Below are 21,053 nucleotides of genomic sequence, written 5' to 3' on the forward strand. Positions count from 1 at the left end.
ACTTCTTAAAGCTTCTTGTAGCTTAGCTAGGTTTACAACATTATTTCTGTGACCATGGATCTCATCAGCTTTAATAAATAATATGCTCTTTTGATGATGACAAATAGCAGGGGTGTGCTTAATTATGCATCTAGAATGCGAATATGAAGTCTGTAGCCCTTTTCACACAGAGACCGTGGCGAAATCTAACAATTTCGGTGCCTTTGTTTGTTCGTACAGAACCAAGCAGCTCCTGTGTAAAGCCGCACCAGTGTGTCGATTCATACAGCACAGTGGTGCCAAAAGAGGTGTGATGGTACACAACATGATGCTGACATCTGTGTGTGTGTGTTTTTAACATGTTTCAATTACATTTTTCCTTATAAGTTGCCAAAGACAAAACCAGTTACCATGTTGCTGTTGTTCGGTCCTGTAACGTTGCTTTGCAGGTAATTTCTCTTTTATTTGATGAGTGAAGGATCTGTTTAGCTGTCAGACTGTGAACACCATCAGATCGACACACCCCTGATTTGCGCCTCCAGGTTTTCCATTTAAACAGATGCCGTCTTGTCACTGCTGTGCCTGATACTACCTCCAGCAGCAGATCAGAGCGGCAGAGCGGCAGAGCAGCAGCAAAACTGTCCCACCCTCTGCATCTGAAACTTTCACACAGAGGACGATGCAGAGATTCGGCGCTTGGTTCCCGCACTGAAAGGACAGTGTGAACGGGGCTAATGGTTCTCAGTGCAGACTCAACTCTGAATCGCTGCCATGAATTGCTGTCATGACCATATGGCATTGTTATTATTGGGTGGATTATTGGATGAAGTCAGTGATACAACCACCTCCTTACATCTGGTTATGTGTGTGTGTATATATATATATATATATATATATATATATATATATATATATATATATATATATATATATATATATATATATATAGATATATATATATAAAAAGTTTTCATTTCATCAAGATATGAAATGTTACATTTTAACAGCAGCCCTGCTGGTTTGTACAAATCTGTCTGTCTTCTAAAAATAAGAATTCACATGGATCACTCAGCAATACTGTGCTTGGATTGAGCTGTAATCCTGTGTTTGATATGACTTATACAAATTTAAATAAGGACAACGCAATACACTGCAAACATTGTCCTTTCAAAAAACTGTGAGTGCTGTGATACTCCCAGAGAAACAAAACGTATGATACAGTAGTCTGGTATATCAAGGGTTTCTGTGAATAAACCTCTTTTGCATTGTCATTACAGCATACAAAAATGCACACCCACGACCAGATCTAGATATTACTTTAAGGTGGTAATTGCTGTGCTGTTAAATTATTGGGCAAATTGCTGAACAACTGTACAGAGGTAAAAAAAAAAAAAAAAAAAAAAAAAAATCTGTGCAGTGACTGTCTGTGTGTGAGAGAAAAGTGGGGTGTGTGTGGGTTCTTGTTGATTGATATTCCCAAGCTGTTAAGTGAGTTGTTTTATGCCTTTCAAGAGAGTTCAAAGCAATAACGCTGTTGATTGTTTGTGCCTACTGACAGCAACCACTTCATGCAAGCCCTTCTGAAGGGATCCGAGCACAGACCTCCCTAGGAGGTGATCTGACTTCAGTTTGCCTTCAATGTGGTTAATCTTGGGGCGAAATGATTGTGCAAAATAGACATGATCTGTGGTGCCATCCTTCGAGCCAGGATGGAATAATTACTGTGTAATTTTCAAACGTCACTGTGCTGGAGATGAATAATTCTCTGCAGTGTCTGTCTGTCTCGCGCTCTCTCTTTGTCTTGTGTGTGGAAACAAACCATGATTAGCCTGTCAGATCCAGCTGGTGATTACCCTGATCAATTTCAATAATGGCCCTATCTGTTTCATGCTGTTTTGATTTGGATATTGGCTCTTTATACACATCAAGAAGCACAAATCTTGTTCTTCCCCAAGGGCCACAACAAAGGTGAGTTCAAAAGAAATATTGCAGTACACCTGAATGATGGACTACGACCTCACCAGAGCTGAGCCATGCCAGGGGGAAAAAAAAAACAACAACAAAAAAAAAAGATCTACATTTTCTTTCAAGAGCGGAAAAGATGAAGTTGAACAGAGCAGATATCATTGGTTCTGTCACTTAGCTCCCTTTGGGTCTGCTCAGTGTCAACTGAGTGTGCATTTATTTAAAAATAGCCATATGCAGAAACACAATCACTGTGGGTTCATATGAAGAGCATCATTGCCCTGCCACTGAAAAGACACACACTAATTTGTTTTAATATACCTTTCCTGTTTGATGGTGTGTTAAAATGAAACTCTTGCCTCTTTGTGAATTTATATGAGTCAAAACATCCTGTGTAAGAATAATTACAACGAAAGAGGAACTTTTAAGATTTACTGTAGTTTCAGTGGAGTGCTATGGGCACTTTTACACTAGCATCAAAATCGCTATTTTTGAAACACTAAGGAGGCTTGACACAACAATATGAAACTTTGTTCGTAGTATCACCAGGGTCTCTACACAGTGTCGACCCCCGAGTGTGACCTAACAGGAAGAGGAGTAATGCCTTCCTGTTAGGTCACACTCAGGGATCGACACTTTTTGTCTGCCATGTCGGTGGCGCACCGAAGATACATGTTCATGTGTAGAGACCCTGGTGATACTATGACCAAAGTTTCATAGTTGTGTCAAGCCTTCTTAGTGTTTCAAAAATAGCGATTTTGGTGCTAGTGTAAGAGTGCCCATAGCGCTCCACTGAAAATTAGCTTGTCCGGAAACGAAACTACAGTAAATCTTAAAAGTGCCTCTTTCGTTGTAATTATTCTTTTACACGAAGGTTTGACTCATATACATTCACAGATAAACCTAGGTTGCTTTTTGGTGAGAGTTTCACTTTAAAGGCATCCCGAGAATCCTTTAGTGCTACACATAATCCAATGATGTGGACTGCAGTTATTGCAGAAACCAAGACCAAGAGGCAGTAGATAGTAGTGTTTGAATGTACACATACACCTGTTCAGCCCAGTCATCAAGATAAAAGGTTGGCACTGAACGTTTCAGAAAACCACTGAATCACTCACATTTTTACTTGTCATAGGCCATGTACTGTATTGACATTTCCACAACACATGTCATATCACATTCATATTACATGTTTGTTACCTGACATGTTGAGAAATAAAGGGGATGATAGTAGAGTTACAGGCGCGAAGGATGCCAAGTTAGTGACCACAGTTCAAGTAAATCAGGTGTGAAATAACTAGATATGTTTTAACAACATCCAGGAATATCTCCAGTTGTGTTTGTGGCAACCAAGACAAGTTTTTAAAGCCAAATCATGATCTTTTTCCAACAAAATATTGTTGTTGTTTGTTCTTTTTTGGCCTAAACCTAACCAGACCAAAATCACAGCATTGTGACAAATGCACTAATTTATATTGAATCTAAAAAGATGTTAACTTACAATAATTTGTTGTTTTGCAGAAGCGCTCTTGGCCAACATTTATTCTGGCAGGACTGGGTTGTACACTTTGCAAGAGAGGCATGATATCCACAAATTTCCTTCCACCTAATAAAACCAGTCGCACAGACCAAGCTTTGTCATTGTTTCACTCAGTTTTTCCACTGCTGTGGGGAACCTGAGTAGTTTGGCAGTCCATGTGAACTATTTGCCAAGACTTAAGAAAGATAAATTAGGCTGCTGTCTCCAATTCTTGCTGCTGTGTTGTGAGAGGTTTCTGATTGTTGCATAAAATCCTTGTACTCGCAACTGAACAAGGTGACATAGGTCTTTCGTTTGTTTGCTGCCTCTCCAAAACAGCAGTGGTTGTCTGCCTGCACTGATCCCTCTCCATAAAAAAAATAAATAAATAAAAAAAAATAATGGAGATGTGATTTGTTTTTGCACATATCCTGCCTTTTCTGATAATGCAAGGTATCAAATGGCAAGAACAGATGCAGCCTTTTTCCCGCAGGTTTGCTCATTCTTGGTTATTATAACTGGCTTGAAAACTGTACAGTGCACCTCTTTTTCAATAAGAGCTGCAAATATCATGTTCTGTGAACATTTCACAGTCACAAACCACATACTTTACATTTTGGTTTAAAGATATCTAAAATTTTTTATGTTTTTTTCCCCCCTCTAAATTACCTCCATACTATAACACAACATGTTTGCTCTCTTGTCTGTGAAAAAGACAACACTATGCAAAAAGTGTCAGTGTGTTTTGTTTGGTGTTGAGACCAGAAAACAGAAAACCTGTGAAGTATGGTGCTGTAAAATGCTTTAGTCTTTGGGTTATTGGTGTCTAAATACATGCAAAAAAAATAATGTTTATTTGCTTATAACATGATTTTACTGAGTGGATGTAACTCTCCAGTGCTGGTTTGGAACATGAACATGAACATTTGCTTGTGGTATGGAAATGACATATGTTCAAACAAATATCAACAGCATTAATAAATGTTATACTACTTAGGTCATTGAAATTGACTCCACACAAGTGGAGTAAACTTTCCCTCCATTTTTAACTATTTAATTATAATGTCATTATTCTTGACACCATTTTTGTGTAACAGGACTAGTAAAATAATAAAAAAAGACAACAACATAAAACTAGGATATGTGTTCCAAATAATTACAACTTCTCATATCATAATTTCCCTTCTCAAAAAATATTTAAAACTAAACATTGAACATCATGAAAACATAAAAGAGATTAGCATATCACAGCTGCAAGTATATCTCTATAATGCCGAAAAAAAAAAAAAAATACTTGAAGGTTAAAAACCATTCTGCTCTCAACAACCAGACTGAATGATAATTATTATACATTAAAATATGATACCACCAGGCTTTCCGCCTCAGGGTTCCTAAATTCCTTCTGCCTCACTGTCTCGGTTTGACTTTGAGGTATTTAACATTCACCTCACATACTTGCTGTAAATGTACCTTTTCCTGGAGTTGAGATGAATATGCAATGCGCTTAAAAATTAAGACAAATCAATTTAGATTGGAGACACCACATCTAAAAAAATCTTCTTTTCTGTGACATATACATAAAATGAGACAATCCAGAATAATATAATTTAGAGAGAAAAAATATCCAACAGAATTCAATTCAAATGTAAATCATTTGTTACATCCTCGAAATCTAAAAAACAACAGCAATGTTTGTTACACTCTTATTTAGTGGGTCAACATCATTATGTAGCAGGACAATCCGTGCACTCACTGTGCATCAGTTTATGTTTCCAGTTTGAAAAAAAAAAAAAAAAGAGTCAGGCACGCACACAAGCAACCACACACAGACACGCCACTCACACACACATGCACACGCACACACACACACACACACACACACACACACACACACACACACACACACACACACACACACGCACTATTTGTGTTCAAATCCATCCCTCTTCAAAATCTGAGCAGGAACGGCAGAAAAACCAAGAAGAGGAGACAGGTTTGTGAGTGCACTCCCACTGCAGCGCCGCTGCCATCCTGAACTGCTCTCGGTCCTGACGGGGGAAGAAGAAAGAAAATAAAACACAAACAAGTTTCACCACTGAATATTGTTTTTTCCTATTAGAGGTACATTTTTAAATGAACCTCCTAGCTGCTGAATTAACAGCAGCTCAATACCCTTCCTGCACTACAATGACTGAGACTTTTACAGTACCAACTTGTGTTATTGTTTGTATGTGACTTCAGGCTCTGTTTTCTATGTGCAACAGTGCATACATTTAATAATTAAGTGTTGTTATTCACATGAAATGAAGATGGAGTATATATGACAGAATATTTTAGCATTATTCCTTGATCTGTTCATTCATGAATTATAAAATCACAGATTACATTATTTTCAAAATGTGTTTTTAAATCATGTCTATATCTTTTCTTATCAAGGTGTTTCATTTAAAGAAGTTCCACAGATAAGTCCACTGCTGCATCAACACCATAATGGGCATTACATGTTCGATCATTTTATTCTCAAAAAAACATACAAGGAGAACATTCTGCACTTCGGCTAAAATGTGTATAGATCTTGTTCAAACTCTAAAGACTATTAAATATTGCTGGCTTATGAAATAATTTGAGTGTCAACTGTATCACCATTTTAAATAAAACATTTAAAATAAGACAGAGCTAAAAAACTGTCCACTGAAGTGACAAAAGCATAGATAAAATGTAGCAGAACAATGTTCTGGACAAATCTCAGATTATTGTGTTGGTTTTATGTGAATAAAATGATTTAACAGTCATTCTCCTTCATTCTGTCATTGTGAATATATGATGATGTCTTGAGATTGTGTGAATCTACAACTATGTAGCACTGTGACCCATGAAAAGCTGTTAGTGAATCTTGGATCAAGCAATCTGTGTCCTACATTAGATTAGCATACAACTAATATCCAACAGCAAATACATGCACATATTACATATCTGATACAGCCAGTACATATATGTCAAGCATCATGTTGAGTTAGCAAGATGATTGAATTTGGATGCATAGTTTTTGGGATGATGATGATGTTGAATGGAAACAAGAAAACAGGGAGTGAACTACATGTAGTGCTGTACACAATGTGGATAGAATTAATCTTTCTAGTTGTGTTAATTTAATACAACTGGTAAACATGATTATTTTATATCAGGCTACAATCTTGCATAACTGAGACACTTGACACCTTATATCCCTCAGATTTATCAGAAATGAAAGCAAAAGCCAAGGAAATCTATAATAAAATATCAGCTTCATTCTTTAAAATACAATGCACCTGTAGTGCTCCAAAGGATTAGGATTAAAGCATCAAATTCCTGGAAATTTAATGCTAAAACACAATAGAATTGCAGGATGCAAAAACTAATATTCATAATATTTTCATCATGCTCTTTTCAGGGATGAGGCAAGTTCCTCCATGAATGCACTGTACGAAGATTGAGGACACATTTTAACTTTGAAGCTTTCAACACAATGAACACTCATTTCCCCTGGATTTCCATGAGTTCACCACAGTTTCCTTTGGGGCATCTATCCAATTACTCTGCCACTGTGGATTATCCCTAATCCTGCATGTGGCTAATTAGAATAATGACGTTCATTCGTAGCCAAAATCAAAGCCATTAATACAACTGTGTTAATGGAGTGGTTTTGCTTACAAGATGCAGCAACCAGCGGTCAAAAGGATGCATTAAATGGCAAGATGGGTTTATCACTATTTGCAGATCCAGCCTTCAACCTTCAGTGAGGTTCTACAGCTTTTTGTGTTTGCCCTCCCTATTTTCCTGGTAGGACGTACAGCTGAAAAACAACACCTATAGTACATATATGAACAATCACACAAGCACATATTCTGATAATGAAAGATACTTACAGTTGAAAAAGAGCATGCAAAAATTAAAAAAAAAAAAAGATGAAGTCATGTCACACAGTGAGGCAGTTAGGTTGGCAAAGGAGAAAGATGAAACATGGTTAATAACACAGCTTGCAATCACCATTTTCACAAAGATTCACATGACTTTTGTATGGCACTTTGCTTTGCCAGTCCTCTTATTCAAAGATGCTGCTTTTCACACAACAGCCTTAACGTGTCAATTTGTGATGAGAACATACAGTTATTCAAACAAAACTGTACAATTCTGACATGATAAAAGAGCCCAGAATAGATGTGTCTCTTCTTTTCAAACACTTTAAGACAGCAGCCCAACTTTCAGTTTGTGAAAATGGCAATGTTTGTCATGTGCCAGCATGCAGTTAATGCTTTCAGTCCATGAAAGTTGAATTGCATGCTGTTGCGGAATACTAACCTTGCAATAGCGTTGAGCTAGTGGGTTCAATTACCACTAAAACAGGGGAATAAATGGAACAGAGCAACATATCGGAAACAGAACATATCACTGACAACACTTGAAAAGCATGAAAAGTAGGCTGCTGAATGGACAGCACACTTACACGCCTGACTGTTCAAACTGGTAATAATGCTGACAGCTAGTCTTCAAATTACAGGTGGCATCAAAAGTTAACGTCCAAGCTAAACACTACAGGATTTTAATTCAGAAGTGATAATCCGCAAGATCTTGACCTGACATTAGTCCCCAGGAACAACTCTGTGATGTAGTGGATGTACACACGCACATAATTGGGGGTGACTTTTACTTCAGTCTTTTTATTTTCTTCTTTTTCTTCTTCTTTATACTCCACTCAACTACATTTTGGACTCAAGTTTTGAATTTTTACTCCACTACATTTATTTGACAACTCTAGTTACAAGTTACTTTGCAGATGACATGCTGCATCAGAGGGTGAATATCGGATCTGATAATCTGCCAGGCCCTTAATTGTCAACACATTGTATAGTATATAGACACATTTATATGTCTAATTCACATTTACTTGTACTTTTGATGCTTAAGTAAATTTAATATCAGATATTTTGATGATATAAGTTTACTATAGTACTTTTCACGTGGATGACTTTCACTTTTGCCAAAGTAATAATAACATTAGGGATGTAACGGTACCAAAAACTCACAGTACGATATCATCAAGATAAATAGTTCACAACACAATATTTATCACAATATTAATAACAAAAAAATACCCTTTATAAATAAACACACGCATATCTGATGTGTACAGCATTTTTTTTTTCCTGAGATACTTCTGCTTTCCTTCAATAATAAAATAAACCTAGCACATGCAGAAAGCAGCCATGAATTGTCTTTGGCAATAGATGATTGGACAACATTTTTTTATGATTTTCCTTTTTGGATCCATGAGCTTTACAGGCAAAATAACCACATGATAAGTTTGTACCACAGTCCTGTGATGGTAACGCAACATATTCTTATTATGTAATTTGGTATATCGCTACATCCTTATTTGACAAAATAACTTTAATTTCACACAGGTATGTCTTTTGAGTAATTTTTGCAACACTAAGGCACAGATCTATGTAAATGTAGAAAAAAGCAGTGGCTTGTTTCTCTTTCTCTTCTCTCTCAACTGTTGTTGTCTGCATACAGTATGAATGGGTAACTTTCTATACAGGATTCTGAATTGTAAATAGGATATTTTCATGTTTAAAAACAGTTTTTCAGGAAATGGGCCAAGGTTGAATCACACTGATGCAGTGAAGCAGTATTGTGTGAAAACATTTTTTTTGCGGACTATTACTATGTTTAAACATACACCTAGCCTATAGGCTACAGCTGCATGTATATCCTGTTCTGCAGTTCTAAAATGTAACAAATTCTTGTACTCACCAAACAGAAGGAAGCTTGTGTTTGAGCTCCCAAGTTTGTTGATGGCGACACAAGTGTAGTTTCCATAATCTCCATCGGTGACGTTAAAAAAAGTCAGCTTTGACAGTGATCCAGTATTCACAATTTCCATGCCATCAAAACCATTGAAAATCCTAAATGGGAGAAAAATAAATCATGGACAGCAAAATAATAATAATTCAACTGATAATTAGCACCACATTTCAGTAATCGTAATGCCTTTGTGACATCTGATCAATAATTGTAAAAACTAATGACACACACACACACACGCACGTGCACACTTTTTCCATTTGTCAATGTGAAATGCAAACGTAAAAGTGATTACCTTCTGTCATCTTTATACCACTCAAAATCTGCCTCAGGCACTGCATCAGCCTCACACTCCAACACTCCTCTTTGGCCTAGAGTCACTCCAACATCTCTGCCCTCTGACACTGTCGGAGCATCTGGAAGCAGGCAGCAACACGTGACAGCACTGCGATCAGCACTGTGATCAGGACTCCATGGCAGCACAAGTCAGTGATATCAGGGAAGGGGTCAAGGCCCTTACTTCTCTTCGGAGGGCTAGATTCTAAGCTGTCATTTACACCATGACCTTACATGAAATGCAGTTAGGAGTTTAAATTGTGTACATGATTTCTTACACTGATAAAACAGTCAAGTTTTCTATCAAGTTAGCCAAACCTTTTTTTCCATGAAAATTTAGTTATGAATTGATTTTCAAAATCATTGCAGATTAATCTTCTTTCAATGAAATGATGGAATTGAATTTTTACTAGCCGACTGTACATGTGTTAAAATGTATAATACATTTTGAACCACAACATACTTTAGTTTAAATAATTACATGATCAGCTCATTTTTGCTAAATGACTAACTGATAAACTAGCTTTTCATTTCAGCACTGATTTTTCAAAGCGTCGGACTCACAGTTGACAGTGATGTCTACAGTCTGGACATCTGTGTCGATATCATTCACAGCTGTGCATTCGTACGTCCCTGCTCTCTGTCTGGAGATGGATGGGATTTCCAGGTACTCATCATCTGATGCCAGGTCCCCTACGAGAGTCACACACACAGAGAGGGAAAAGTAGAGATCAATTCAGAGTTAATGTGACAGGTCAACAGTTGTGGCTTTGACTGTCATTGTCACACTCTGTGTCACTGTATGGCCTCTGGGAATGTTATCATCACGCTGGTGTGCAAGGACAAAGGAGGAAGGTGTTGTCATCAGCAATTTTAACAGTGATAATTCATCTACATATTTTAATTTGTGTTTGAACTGTGGTGCTGTGCAGTTCATCAACAAATATTCTGCTATTTGAAAAAAAATAAAAATAAAGATATGTTTTGAACAGAACAAAGAGAGAAGTTCAGCAGCAGTAACAAAAGCGGTGAAAGATCCTGTCAAGTCTTGTAGCAAACTGATCTGGTATGACAGGCAAAATTCACAAAGCTACAAGTGTGTCAGAAGTTGCACAGGTAAAAATCATGACATCTGTCTTTGTCTGTGATGCTCCTCTATTGTTTCTTTCAACACTTACACAGACTGGTTCTTGAGCTCACTGGCACATTTCATAGGACATTACAGCACTTGGTGATTAGTGCTTTGTTAAGCCCCCACTCATTATCACTAGTCTGTCAGAACTTTGATATTCTGCTCTTTTGTGTGTACCTCTTAAGCCTGCAAGCACACCGTGAGAAGAACTCAGATATGAGAGTCTGAACAGGGGAAAATGCCAGCCGTGTTATTTTTTCTTCTATCAATTTGATACGCTTGACAGAGACACTTAACACAGCACTCAACGTAAAGAACAAAAGACATAATTGACTTCAAGCTTCCTCCCAAGATGTTTATAGGTGACAGTAATAAATTGCACAAGGATTCACTTTGCTGGGTTTAGACACATTACTGAATTGCACCTGGGAAGGCTGTTACAGGGAGAAGTCCTTGCTTACACACCAGTCACCTGACGAGGAGTATCAGGAGGACTCATGTAGGTGTGTAAGTTCCACTCGGTTTCTTCTCTGCTCGGCTATCTCTCAGAAGAGGATACTTCATTTGGCCAACAGAGACTGCACCATCAGCAGAGCCACACTGTGATCCTCTGCGGAGACTTAATCAAGACAAGGCTGCCAGCTCATGCGCCTTGTCAAAGTCCTCACATCAAACATAAGGCTTATGGAAAGCTGCTTCACATTACCTGCATAAACAGCTGTCTTTCAGACTGAAGCATGAAATCAATGTTTCTCTAGAGTTCATTACCACAAATGTAAGAAAAACTTCACAATAATAGGTGTAACAAAACTATAAGATTTTTCATATATGCATCCTATTAAGCTAACAGTAATGTTATGTCTGATATGTACGAATGCCTGCTGCTGTTCAAAGCCTTGTTTTAACTAAATAATGTATTATTACTTTCATGTAAAGTTTTGAGGAAAACTGGCAGAACAGCTAGAGTACATACATACAAATACAGTATACACAGAACAGGCTCCGTATTTAATGAGTGAGGTGGTTATTTAAACTGCTATTGACTACATTAAGTGAAAAAGAGACAAGATGTGTCAGGCGTTCTCAGTTCAGCAGGTGACTGAGTTGTGTGTTAGCTTTTCAGTAACTTGCCAAAACTACATGATGTGAGTGTGTAAAGCTGGGGAAAGTAGACAGAACTCTTAAACCACCATATTTAGGTGAGAATATGAAACCCAGATCCATAAAATTGATTCCTGGTTCCAGGTAAGAAAAAAAATACTTGCTCCATTTTCTGAACCTGCTAGGCCGGAGATTCCCAGAGTGGGTGACACAGCCCACCGGTGGTACTGTAGGTGGGCAGTGAGAGGTAATTTACTATAAATAAATACATTCAAATTTTGACATTTTGAAATTTGAAATGACCATGTGATATTTTATGATCAAAAATGTCAAAAAAAAAAATGTTGCTTTTACTCTTCATTTATCTGACCTATTCTTAAAGGGATATTCCAGTGTAAGTTTAATCCATGGTCTAACATACCATGACACCGAGTAAGACCCCCCCTTAAAAGATCAAGTTTGCAGACCGCTAGCTTACATAGTTTTAGCAACCTCAGAAAACGATTGTACGATAACAATACACTGCAGTCTATGCATCCAACAAGAAATCACCATCAAAAAGCCACAACTAATGATCAGAACAGCACCAAACTTCAGCAACAGTACAAATAGGGTCCCAGCACATAGTTTGAGGCATCAAACAGCAGCTACACAACTCACCACCCTCCTGCAACAGCTTCCTGTTGTGGGGAAGCCCGACAAGTCGATTACCGAGTGCAGTAGAGTTCCGCAGCTCAAGGATGAAAATGTATGCTTATTACTCCATGGAAATGCAATCAAATATGTGTCTTGCCTGACAGTTTATAACGGTTATTATCGAGAGCAGACGGGGAAAAGAACGGAATTGAGCATTTCTAACTGCACTCTGTAATCGACGCGTCAGGCTTCCCCACAAGAGAAAGCTGTTGCAGGAGAGTGGCAAGATGTGTTCTCTTTAAAATAGAAATCAGGCTAAGCTAGCTGCTGTTTGATTCCTCGAACTATGTGCTGGGGCCCTATTTGTACTGTTGTTGAAGTTTGGTGCTGTTCTGAGCATAATTTGTGGCTTTTTGATGGTAGTTTAGAGTGCAGTGTATTATTATTGTGCAATCTTTTTCTAAGGTTGCTAAAACTTCGTAAGCTAGCGGTCTGCAAACTTGATCTCTCAAGGGGGGGTCTTACTTGGTGTCAAGGTCTGTTAGACCATGGATTAAATTTACACTGGAATATCCCTTTAACCTGCTGATGTGCATTGTGGGAAACAAAATTTTGTCAGGAGGACAACAATATTTGACTAGGGAACAGACTTTGATCCAACATCAAAACATATCTTATATTGTTTCAGTGACGAGGAACTGTGTCCGTGTTTAAATGTGTTGAAGTGCAAGTTTACATATTTTTTTGTGTACATTATTATTTTGTATTAAATTGTAATTTAAAGTCGCAGACACATACCCAGCAATGATAGTGTAATAACAAGGTTCTTGTTTGATCAACTAAGTATGTGTCGGCATAAATAGTGAGCGTTATTAATTAAGTATTCTTCGGTTTGAACATTGTTGGAAACAAGTTGGATAATGCTAGTTTACAGTTCATCAAAATGTCTAGTTGTGTAATGACAAAATGTCATACAAAATAGTTTTAAAATGAACCAATCAAAAATAATCCATTCAGTGTTATTTGTGCCCAACAAACCATAACTATAGTGCTGATGGGGGTCATTCGAGAGCTTGGATTAGCAACATATTCTGCCATTGTTTTAGGGTTATTTTGGACTTCTTAATCACATTATATCACCATCACCTTATAATACAGTCAGTTTATATGCATTCTTTCCAAATTTTCTTCCTGAGGCCACTCTATGACTAAACTATGACCCTCCTGTAAACATGCAGTACACCCTATCATCATCATGTTATTGTGTTTGAGTTCACATAATGCTTCTCCACCTTCATCAGCTTCCAGAGCCTCAGCTGGTTTAGCACTGGTCACAACCCTTCAAATCCATCATCCCATTCAAAGAAACTAATCTGCATGTTCCCTCATTTAAATGTAAAGTTGTGGGCCAGTGCCATGCAAATTACCTTGTATTATAAATAAAATAAAAAATCTGTATCATCTTGTTGGTCTATCCCCTCATGACTGCACTACTGAGCCCCTTCAAGTGCCTCCACCAGTTGCCCAACTGTGCAAGTGAAGCCATGAAAACAGCTGACACCATGTGCCAAAGAATGTTTTCGCTCTTTATGCTCACTGGAAAGAGAACAAATGTTGTCTCAGCAAGAACAAAGAGTTCACAGGACACTTCAGCGCCCACTACGGCACTACCAAAGAGCTGAAAAATACACAAAGAGCCCCTCATTATAGCATTCTTCCATTTTAATGGATACGTGTTCACAAGGAAAACATTCATGTCTGCTGATAGTTTCCACCTAGGGCAAAGTAATTTTCCTTAACTCTAAGTGAACTGCCTGTCTAATTTATGAGTCTTGGTTAAAGAGGACTGCTGGGTTTGTGACCAAGTCATTAGGAAGGATAGCACCGTGTCCTGCACTGCCATCAGAGTAACATGGCAGGGCACTGGGGAGACCAGACAGTGGGAGGTGTTCAGGAGAAGAAAGCAAAGTGAGGCAGGAAGTCTCAGGAGAGGCCGGCAGAAGATAATGTACCCTCTCCGTGTCCCTGAAATGCCATCCTTGAACTCAAGGGCAAATAAGAAAATGGGGTTGAAAATGGAAAGAGAGAAAGATATGTGTGTGCAGGGCAAGGGGAACAACTTTAGAGAGGGGAAAGAAAAAAAATGGGAGAGCAGATGCTTGAAGGATATAAGCATTTAAGGAGAAAGAGCAAAGGGATATGGTGAGGTAGGATTTAAATTGATGAATCCAAGCTGGGGGAGAGAAAGAAATAGAAGCAGGATGGCAGATATGAGCTGTTAACAGAAAGAAAAGCACACATAACAGGAAAGCGAGTGGGAGTGGGTATGTGTTACCGGTGTTGTCTTGAGGGAAAGCTAGTCAAAGTGAAATGTAGCGAAGAAGGAGTGACAAAGCTTTTGTTAGTCAGACAAACTGAGAATGAATGCTTATTTAAAAGTTGTTCAATAAGACAACAAAGGAGAGAAACCAACTGCTGCTGGGCTGCAGCTGAGTCTTAGACTGAGCCTCTGCTGCTGCTGTGTGAGGTACAGATATAGATAGTTATTTTTCCACTGATTATCAGCCTTCAGCATATGAAATTTCTTAATGTGCCAGGCCTCCTTTGATGCGTCATCCTCTTTGAAGGAAACAAACATAAAAGGAAGAGCAGAAAATGAATCATAGAAATACAGTAGCACAGGGTTCTACATATTATCGCCATGCACTAAGACAGCTTTGCCTCTATTGAGGAGGTTTTCCAGCGTAGAAAATCTGTTGTGACAGTGTAGTTGAGGTTTGACCTGTCAATAGGTTCATATTTTTGAGCATACAAAGAAAAATGAAAACCGTGGCTGCAACTAATCTCTCAGGCCACAAGTCCATATCAGATATACTATAGGGGAAGCAGCTGTGTAAGTAAAGAATATGAGTCAAATCTATGGAGAATGTACGGTAAGTGAGTGTGAAAGGATGAATCACACTTCTGTTTCTGACCCTGCTCACTAAATAAAAAAGAAAAAAAAGTACCACTAATGCGAGTTTAACGATTTTCTTTCACTGAAATACAAAGCTGTTTACAACCTAATCACGTTAGTTGATTCAGTAGAATAGAGCAAGATTGGTCTCAACTAAAACTACAAATCATCAAAGGGTTTCAAAGATTTTATTTATATCTGAACAGAATATAAACTCACATTTCTAAAACTCCTATCTCAAAGTTTAATGATGTACTTTTTTCAATGTACATATAATTTAACAGATAATACATAAATGACCAATCTTTATTACTAATATTAATAAGACTTCTATAATACAGCTCACAGTATACTATGATCAGTATACTAAGATATGGAGCTTTCAAAAAAAAAAAAAAAATAGGACTGAATACTCTGATACAATAACCAACCTACCAACCTGATATATGCTGTTTTGGGAGCTGACAAAAGACCCATTCAGTTATTTAGCGTTACGGTTATGAGGATGTGTAATGAATGAAAATATTAAGGATATATTTTGACCTGTTGAGGGAGAGAGCATGGGATAAACCAAATATTTAGGAATGACCCAGTTGGAACCAGAAACCAGTATTAATTTTGTCTGAAAACAAAAAACAAAACAAAAAAACATAAATGATAAAAAAAAAAATGTTGACAAGTACCGTTTATGAGAAAGGGAGACAAATGGTAAGAAAAAAATAAACAAAAAAAAAAGAAAACAACCTATGATGAATGCTTTATTTTTTATATCATAAAGCAAAAGTAGTCCAACGGCAACATGTAACATCTGCAATACGACCGTTTTGCGAGGGGGGGGGGGGGGGTAACAAAAGAGCTGCATTTAATACTGCACGTTTGATACGAAAAATAAAACAAAAACACTCAAAGAATACAACGCGTTCACTCAAGCAATACGGGGAAAGACACCGAAGCAACAAACACTCGCGGATACTTTCAAAAGGACTGACAAATATCTTTGAGACAGCAACACGGCCAAAAACATTACAGAGAAGGTAATTAAATGAATCGCTCTGGATAACCAGCTCATCTCTGTGGTAGAGGATCAGGGTTTTCTTCGTCATCTGGAGTTTTTGAATCCCCGGTGTGCACTACCATCTTGGCATTACATTACATTTACTCCACTTTCAAGTTACAACGTGGGGTACGCGCATTAGTTTTGTGGGTCTCATACAGCATGTAAAATAGACAAGCAATGTCCACGTCATTTTACATGACACACAAGGAATATGAAAAAAAAACAGTGGATAATATGGAGGTACCAAGCGTGGGCTGTGTCTCACACTTCAGGTGGCTATACATGAGGGCCTGCTGTCACAGTGTAACATCGGCAGATACTAAATATTAAAGGACTCGGATCGGGATTGGGGTGAAAAAAAAAAAAAACCTGATCGGGACATCCCTAGAAAAAACCCATTTCAGTTACTTCATGTCTCTCTCAGTAACATTCAGCTAAGTGGGTAGCTTACCCGTTCTTGGAAGGAAAGAGACCCGTTCATGGACTAAATGAAGCTGGGACAAACCAAGAAAATGGAAACCAATACTCAGTGTTATGAAACGCTGATGTGAGTGGAACATTATCACAGGACTGTAGAAATGTAAATACATTCTTTATCACAAGACTGAAAAGACATGTAAAACGGTATTGATATTGATAAGTATTTCAGTTACCCTTCAAAAGGGTCAAACAGGGATCATCCTACTACAACTTCCAGCTCCATCAGCCCAACTTCAAATGAATCGTTCTAACCAACTAGGCCTGTGCAAATCTGGAAAACTTCTATTGCTCCAAGGCCAAATTCAATCATGTGTATGTTCATTCCGGCTGCCTTAATGCACCGGGGCGTCGGCTGGCCGCCTGGGCTGACAAACTTTGCAGTCAGGTTGTGCAGTCTTGTGGGAGATACCGAGGATCACTTTTGATCCGCCACAAGCCCCTAAAGCCATCTATCTATCAAAGGTGAGGGGGAGCAGGGTCATGGCTGTGTGAGAGCCCCAGCCTCAGCCTGAATTCATCAATCTTTATGCACACACACATGCACACGCACAGAATCGTTATTTATTTAATTCAGTCTTTTTAACACCCCAGAGTGCTTGCAATAGCTGGGCTCACACTGAATGGCCTCTGGCTTGAGGTGAGTTGCTCTGCAGCTGAGAGATACTGGAACAGAAGTTTGGACTACAGCAAGTACTGGGACATTTCTGCTCCGCTCCACTGCCCTTTCTGAATAATGGTGACAACTATGTCATGTGAGGCTGTATATTTTTTACACAGTCTGCTTATCAGGCCCTCAGTCAAGAACTGGAAATGAAACCGATCAGAAAAAGGAAACTAAAAAATAGCTAGAATTCAGCACACTGAAAGTGAACAATTTGAGAAATACAACAACAAAGAAAAACAACCGAAGATGACTGAATCACAGTTGTCTTTTATCTAGCATGAGGAAAATCAAAATGACAGCTTCACACGCAAACGCTGGTCTATTTACATTTTCATCCCACTCGAAACTAAAAGCCAATAGACATCCCTGAATTGTGCTGTCGGTGACTGCAAAAAAAGATCTGACTATGAATTTCAATATACTTTCGCAAATATGGATTTTAAACAGCTAAATAAACATAAGCCACAAGCCATTGCTTACGGTTTGATCATGAGGACTGCTGAGATGAGCACAGAATAAAGAATGACTTTGAATGAGGCTGCCACACTGGAAAATGGCTTGTTTTACATATAGCCTCTCAATCAGTTTGGTGCACAAAAACTCAGACTTTGCAGAAGTGTAGCCACATGCTTCACAAACATAGGGACATGCACACAGTTCCACATCCATCACACAGTGAACAGATGCACTGCAGATATCTGAGTTTCTGATCTGAACTGTCTGTATAAAGAAATAGGCCTTTAAGGCTTTTGTGGCATGTGGTTGAAAGTGACTTGTGTTCCAAAACTGCCAAAAAAGGCCAAGAACTGAACAAATGGGATTCACAACAGCAACATACATGAAATATAACATCAGCTAAAATATGAGCAAAGTTTAATGTGGGCTTTAACAGTCAAGGAGACATACAGATTATATAGGATGTTAGAATATTGCATGCTATTTTAATGTACTGATTATGGCAACCATAATCAGTTGAAAATATACATTACTTGATGTTGTAACTTCAAGTTTTTTAGACATGTTTAGCTTGTGACAACAGAGTGCTTATATTTTGGTTTGACTTGGGCACAAAACACATTTGGCAAGGGTTAGGAAAAGATCATATTTCAGTTTAAAATACAAAAATAACCCAGCTTGAGATGTGACGAGGGCTCGTTAAATAACCACAAATGCTATGTCACACATAAAATGTGGAAACAGCATGGTCTCTGGTTAAAAATATCCAGTTGTACCCTAGTACAACCTGCCAGAATAACATGAAAAAGAAAAATACAGTTTATTGCTGCTGAAGCTTGAAGCTTGCTCTTCAAAACAATGCACTTTCTTGGGGATTTAAAATCATCAAAAGTACTGAAGAAATATATTGCACCCATTCATCTCCCCTGGGCATTTTTGTTGGTAACCCATGAAATATTGCAATCCTTTCACTAAGTGACAGGACAATGAGCAGGTGTCCTCAGTACCTTATTATGCTGGAGGCCCAGCTTAGAGGATCTACTGTCTAGTGGGAGAGGCTTTGGTTAGAAGTCTCTCCCTTGCTGAGATGACATAGCACGCAAATAGCTGGTTATGTGTGAGGAAGCCTGTTTCGGGCCAGAAAGAAATGAGCAATAGACAACAGAAAGAAGGGAAAAACAAAAAGGCAAGTCATGCGAGGCTTGCATGCAATTAGGTGAACAACTAGGGGGGTTAAAACGAGTCGTCCTCTATATTACTGGCGGCTGCATGTCCAGACAGGAAACGTTGCTGCTGCAGTGCAATTCCTGCCAGTCCTGTCTGTTTACATGGAGTTTGGCTTTGATAATTATCAATAAATATGATGATGGGATTTCTCTTCAATGCCTTCTTGAAAGCAGGAGGAGGCATTCTACAGATACAGACATTCAAACTGTAGTGAAATACTGGTATGATGTTGATATGGGTAATTTTTTGGCCTGTTTTTTTTTTTTTTTTTTTGCATAGAAGTGCATGCTTATTGTGATAAAAATAGGCAAAACCCCCAAATCTTTAGCTGACATGCCACTGTAGCCTTGCAAATCATACTGCCGGCTGCATCACTCTAATCCGTTGACTAAACTAGACTAAATATGGAATTTGAAATGAAAAGCAAGACATTATACCACACACACATGCTGCTCACTGAACCAGTGTGGCCAGCATGTTACTGTCTCTCCTTGAGCTAGGAAAAAGGTTGGTGACCCCTGACTTAAAGTATTTGCAAGCCACTGCCCTATGTTTGTTACCCTCTCATGGTGATTGACATTAGTACAACCACCGTGATTGACAGAAAAGTTTACAGATTTTTTCCATACCTCTGTTGTCTTTTACTCACTGAAGAGGACAAGATGCAATAGTGCAGTAGACTACACACTGTACAGTGCCAGAAACAGTTTGTGATAATTAAATTTGAAAAAAAGGTATCAACATTTCTCATAAATTGTCATTTCTTACTTACAGGTCTTATTTGTATGAAAGGTTGATTTTTATTTGTTCAAATACTGATGCTTTGGGATTGTAGGACGAGTCGGCCACCATCCCAGTCTCAAATATCAGTATTTCTTAAAAGAAGAAGAAGAAAAAAAAAAATAGAACCTTGAGTTGAAACAAAAGGTCTCAAATGACATTGTACAAATGTTCATTTGAGCCCTGTAGGGATGTCACTTGGATGTCAACAGTGAGCGGTAAAAAGACATCCCAAAAACTCTCATTCTGGCTTCTCAGTAAATGTCTTTTGAACAACCCACAAAGATACTGAAATTATTATATATTTTTTTAGACTGTTTTGCTCAGTAAGACAAAGCTGAAGAACATTCTGAGACAGAATGAGACTAGAAACTGTCTGTCGCTTGTTGAGCACTAATAGTTTACAATGTACACCATAAATACCATAAATATCAACACTAATCTGGTGGACCAAGCACTACATACAGAGACTGCAGGGTTAGTTACCTGCAGGATTAGTAACTGAATAATGCTGCACAGATGACAGACCACGAGAGTTGATAAAAAAGATACTCCAGTGTCGACAGTAACTACCTCGACAGTGTCACAGTCTGTGTTCCCAGACTTTTGCCTCTTTGCAACAACCTTCTCCTCTTAAAACAAAGTAAAGACAACAGAGCAGTCCAACAACACTGGAGAAAGCATTCAGTCTCTCCTACACAGCCTGCAAAATTATGTATGCACAAGCATGTTCAATAACATTTTGCAAAATCAATGCCTGCTTCTCCGCTTATCTCTTTACAGACAGGTCAGTCACACTTGTGTCAACATTTCAATTGCCCAATTAAACACAAAGGACAGTGCCGATAAGACCAAAGCTCTGGCTTTGGCTTTAAAGTGTAATTTATAACAAATGCAAGCATCTTGCCTGATTAAGTG

The 21,053-nt window shown here is 38.2% G+C and overlaps 1 protein-coding gene across 8 annotated transcripts in view; it reads right to left on the reverse strand.

Annotated features, from left to right (window-relative positions):
- Positions 1-2,898: 2,898 nt before the first annotated feature.
- ntm (neurotrimin) overlaps positions 2,899-21,053 on the reverse strand; it is a 453,513-nt gene continuing 435,358 nt past the window's right edge. For 5 of the 8 annotated variants that reach the window (XM_037120270.1, XM_037120274.1, XM_037120276.1 and 2 more), the window contains 5 exons: positions 10,211-10,339; positions 9,606-9,726; positions 9,260-9,411; positions 7,802-7,837; positions 2,899-5,511 (listed from right to left, as the gene is read on the reverse strand). In XM_037120270.1, coding sequence (XP_036976165.1) covers positions 5,411-5,511; positions 7,802-7,837; positions 9,260-9,411; positions 9,606-9,726; positions 10,211-10,339 — 539 coding nt within the window. In that variant the 3' untranslated portion in view covers positions 2,899-5,410. Of the gene's footprint in view, positions 5,512-7,153; positions 7,296-7,801; positions 7,838-9,259; positions 9,412-9,605; positions 9,727-10,210; positions 10,340-21,053 lie in introns of those variants that run through there. The other 3 variants (XR_005078668.1, XM_037120273.1, XM_037120272.1) reach the window with 3 other exon arrangements.

Source organism: Acanthopagrus latus, chromosome 13 (genome assembly GCF_904848185.1).
Source record: "Acanthopagrus latus isolate v.2019 chromosome 13, fAcaLat1.1, whole genome shotgun sequence".
In the NCBI taxonomy this organism is placed as follows: domain Eukaryota; kingdom Metazoa; phylum Chordata; class Actinopteri; order Spariformes; family Sparidae; genus Acanthopagrus; species Acanthopagrus latus.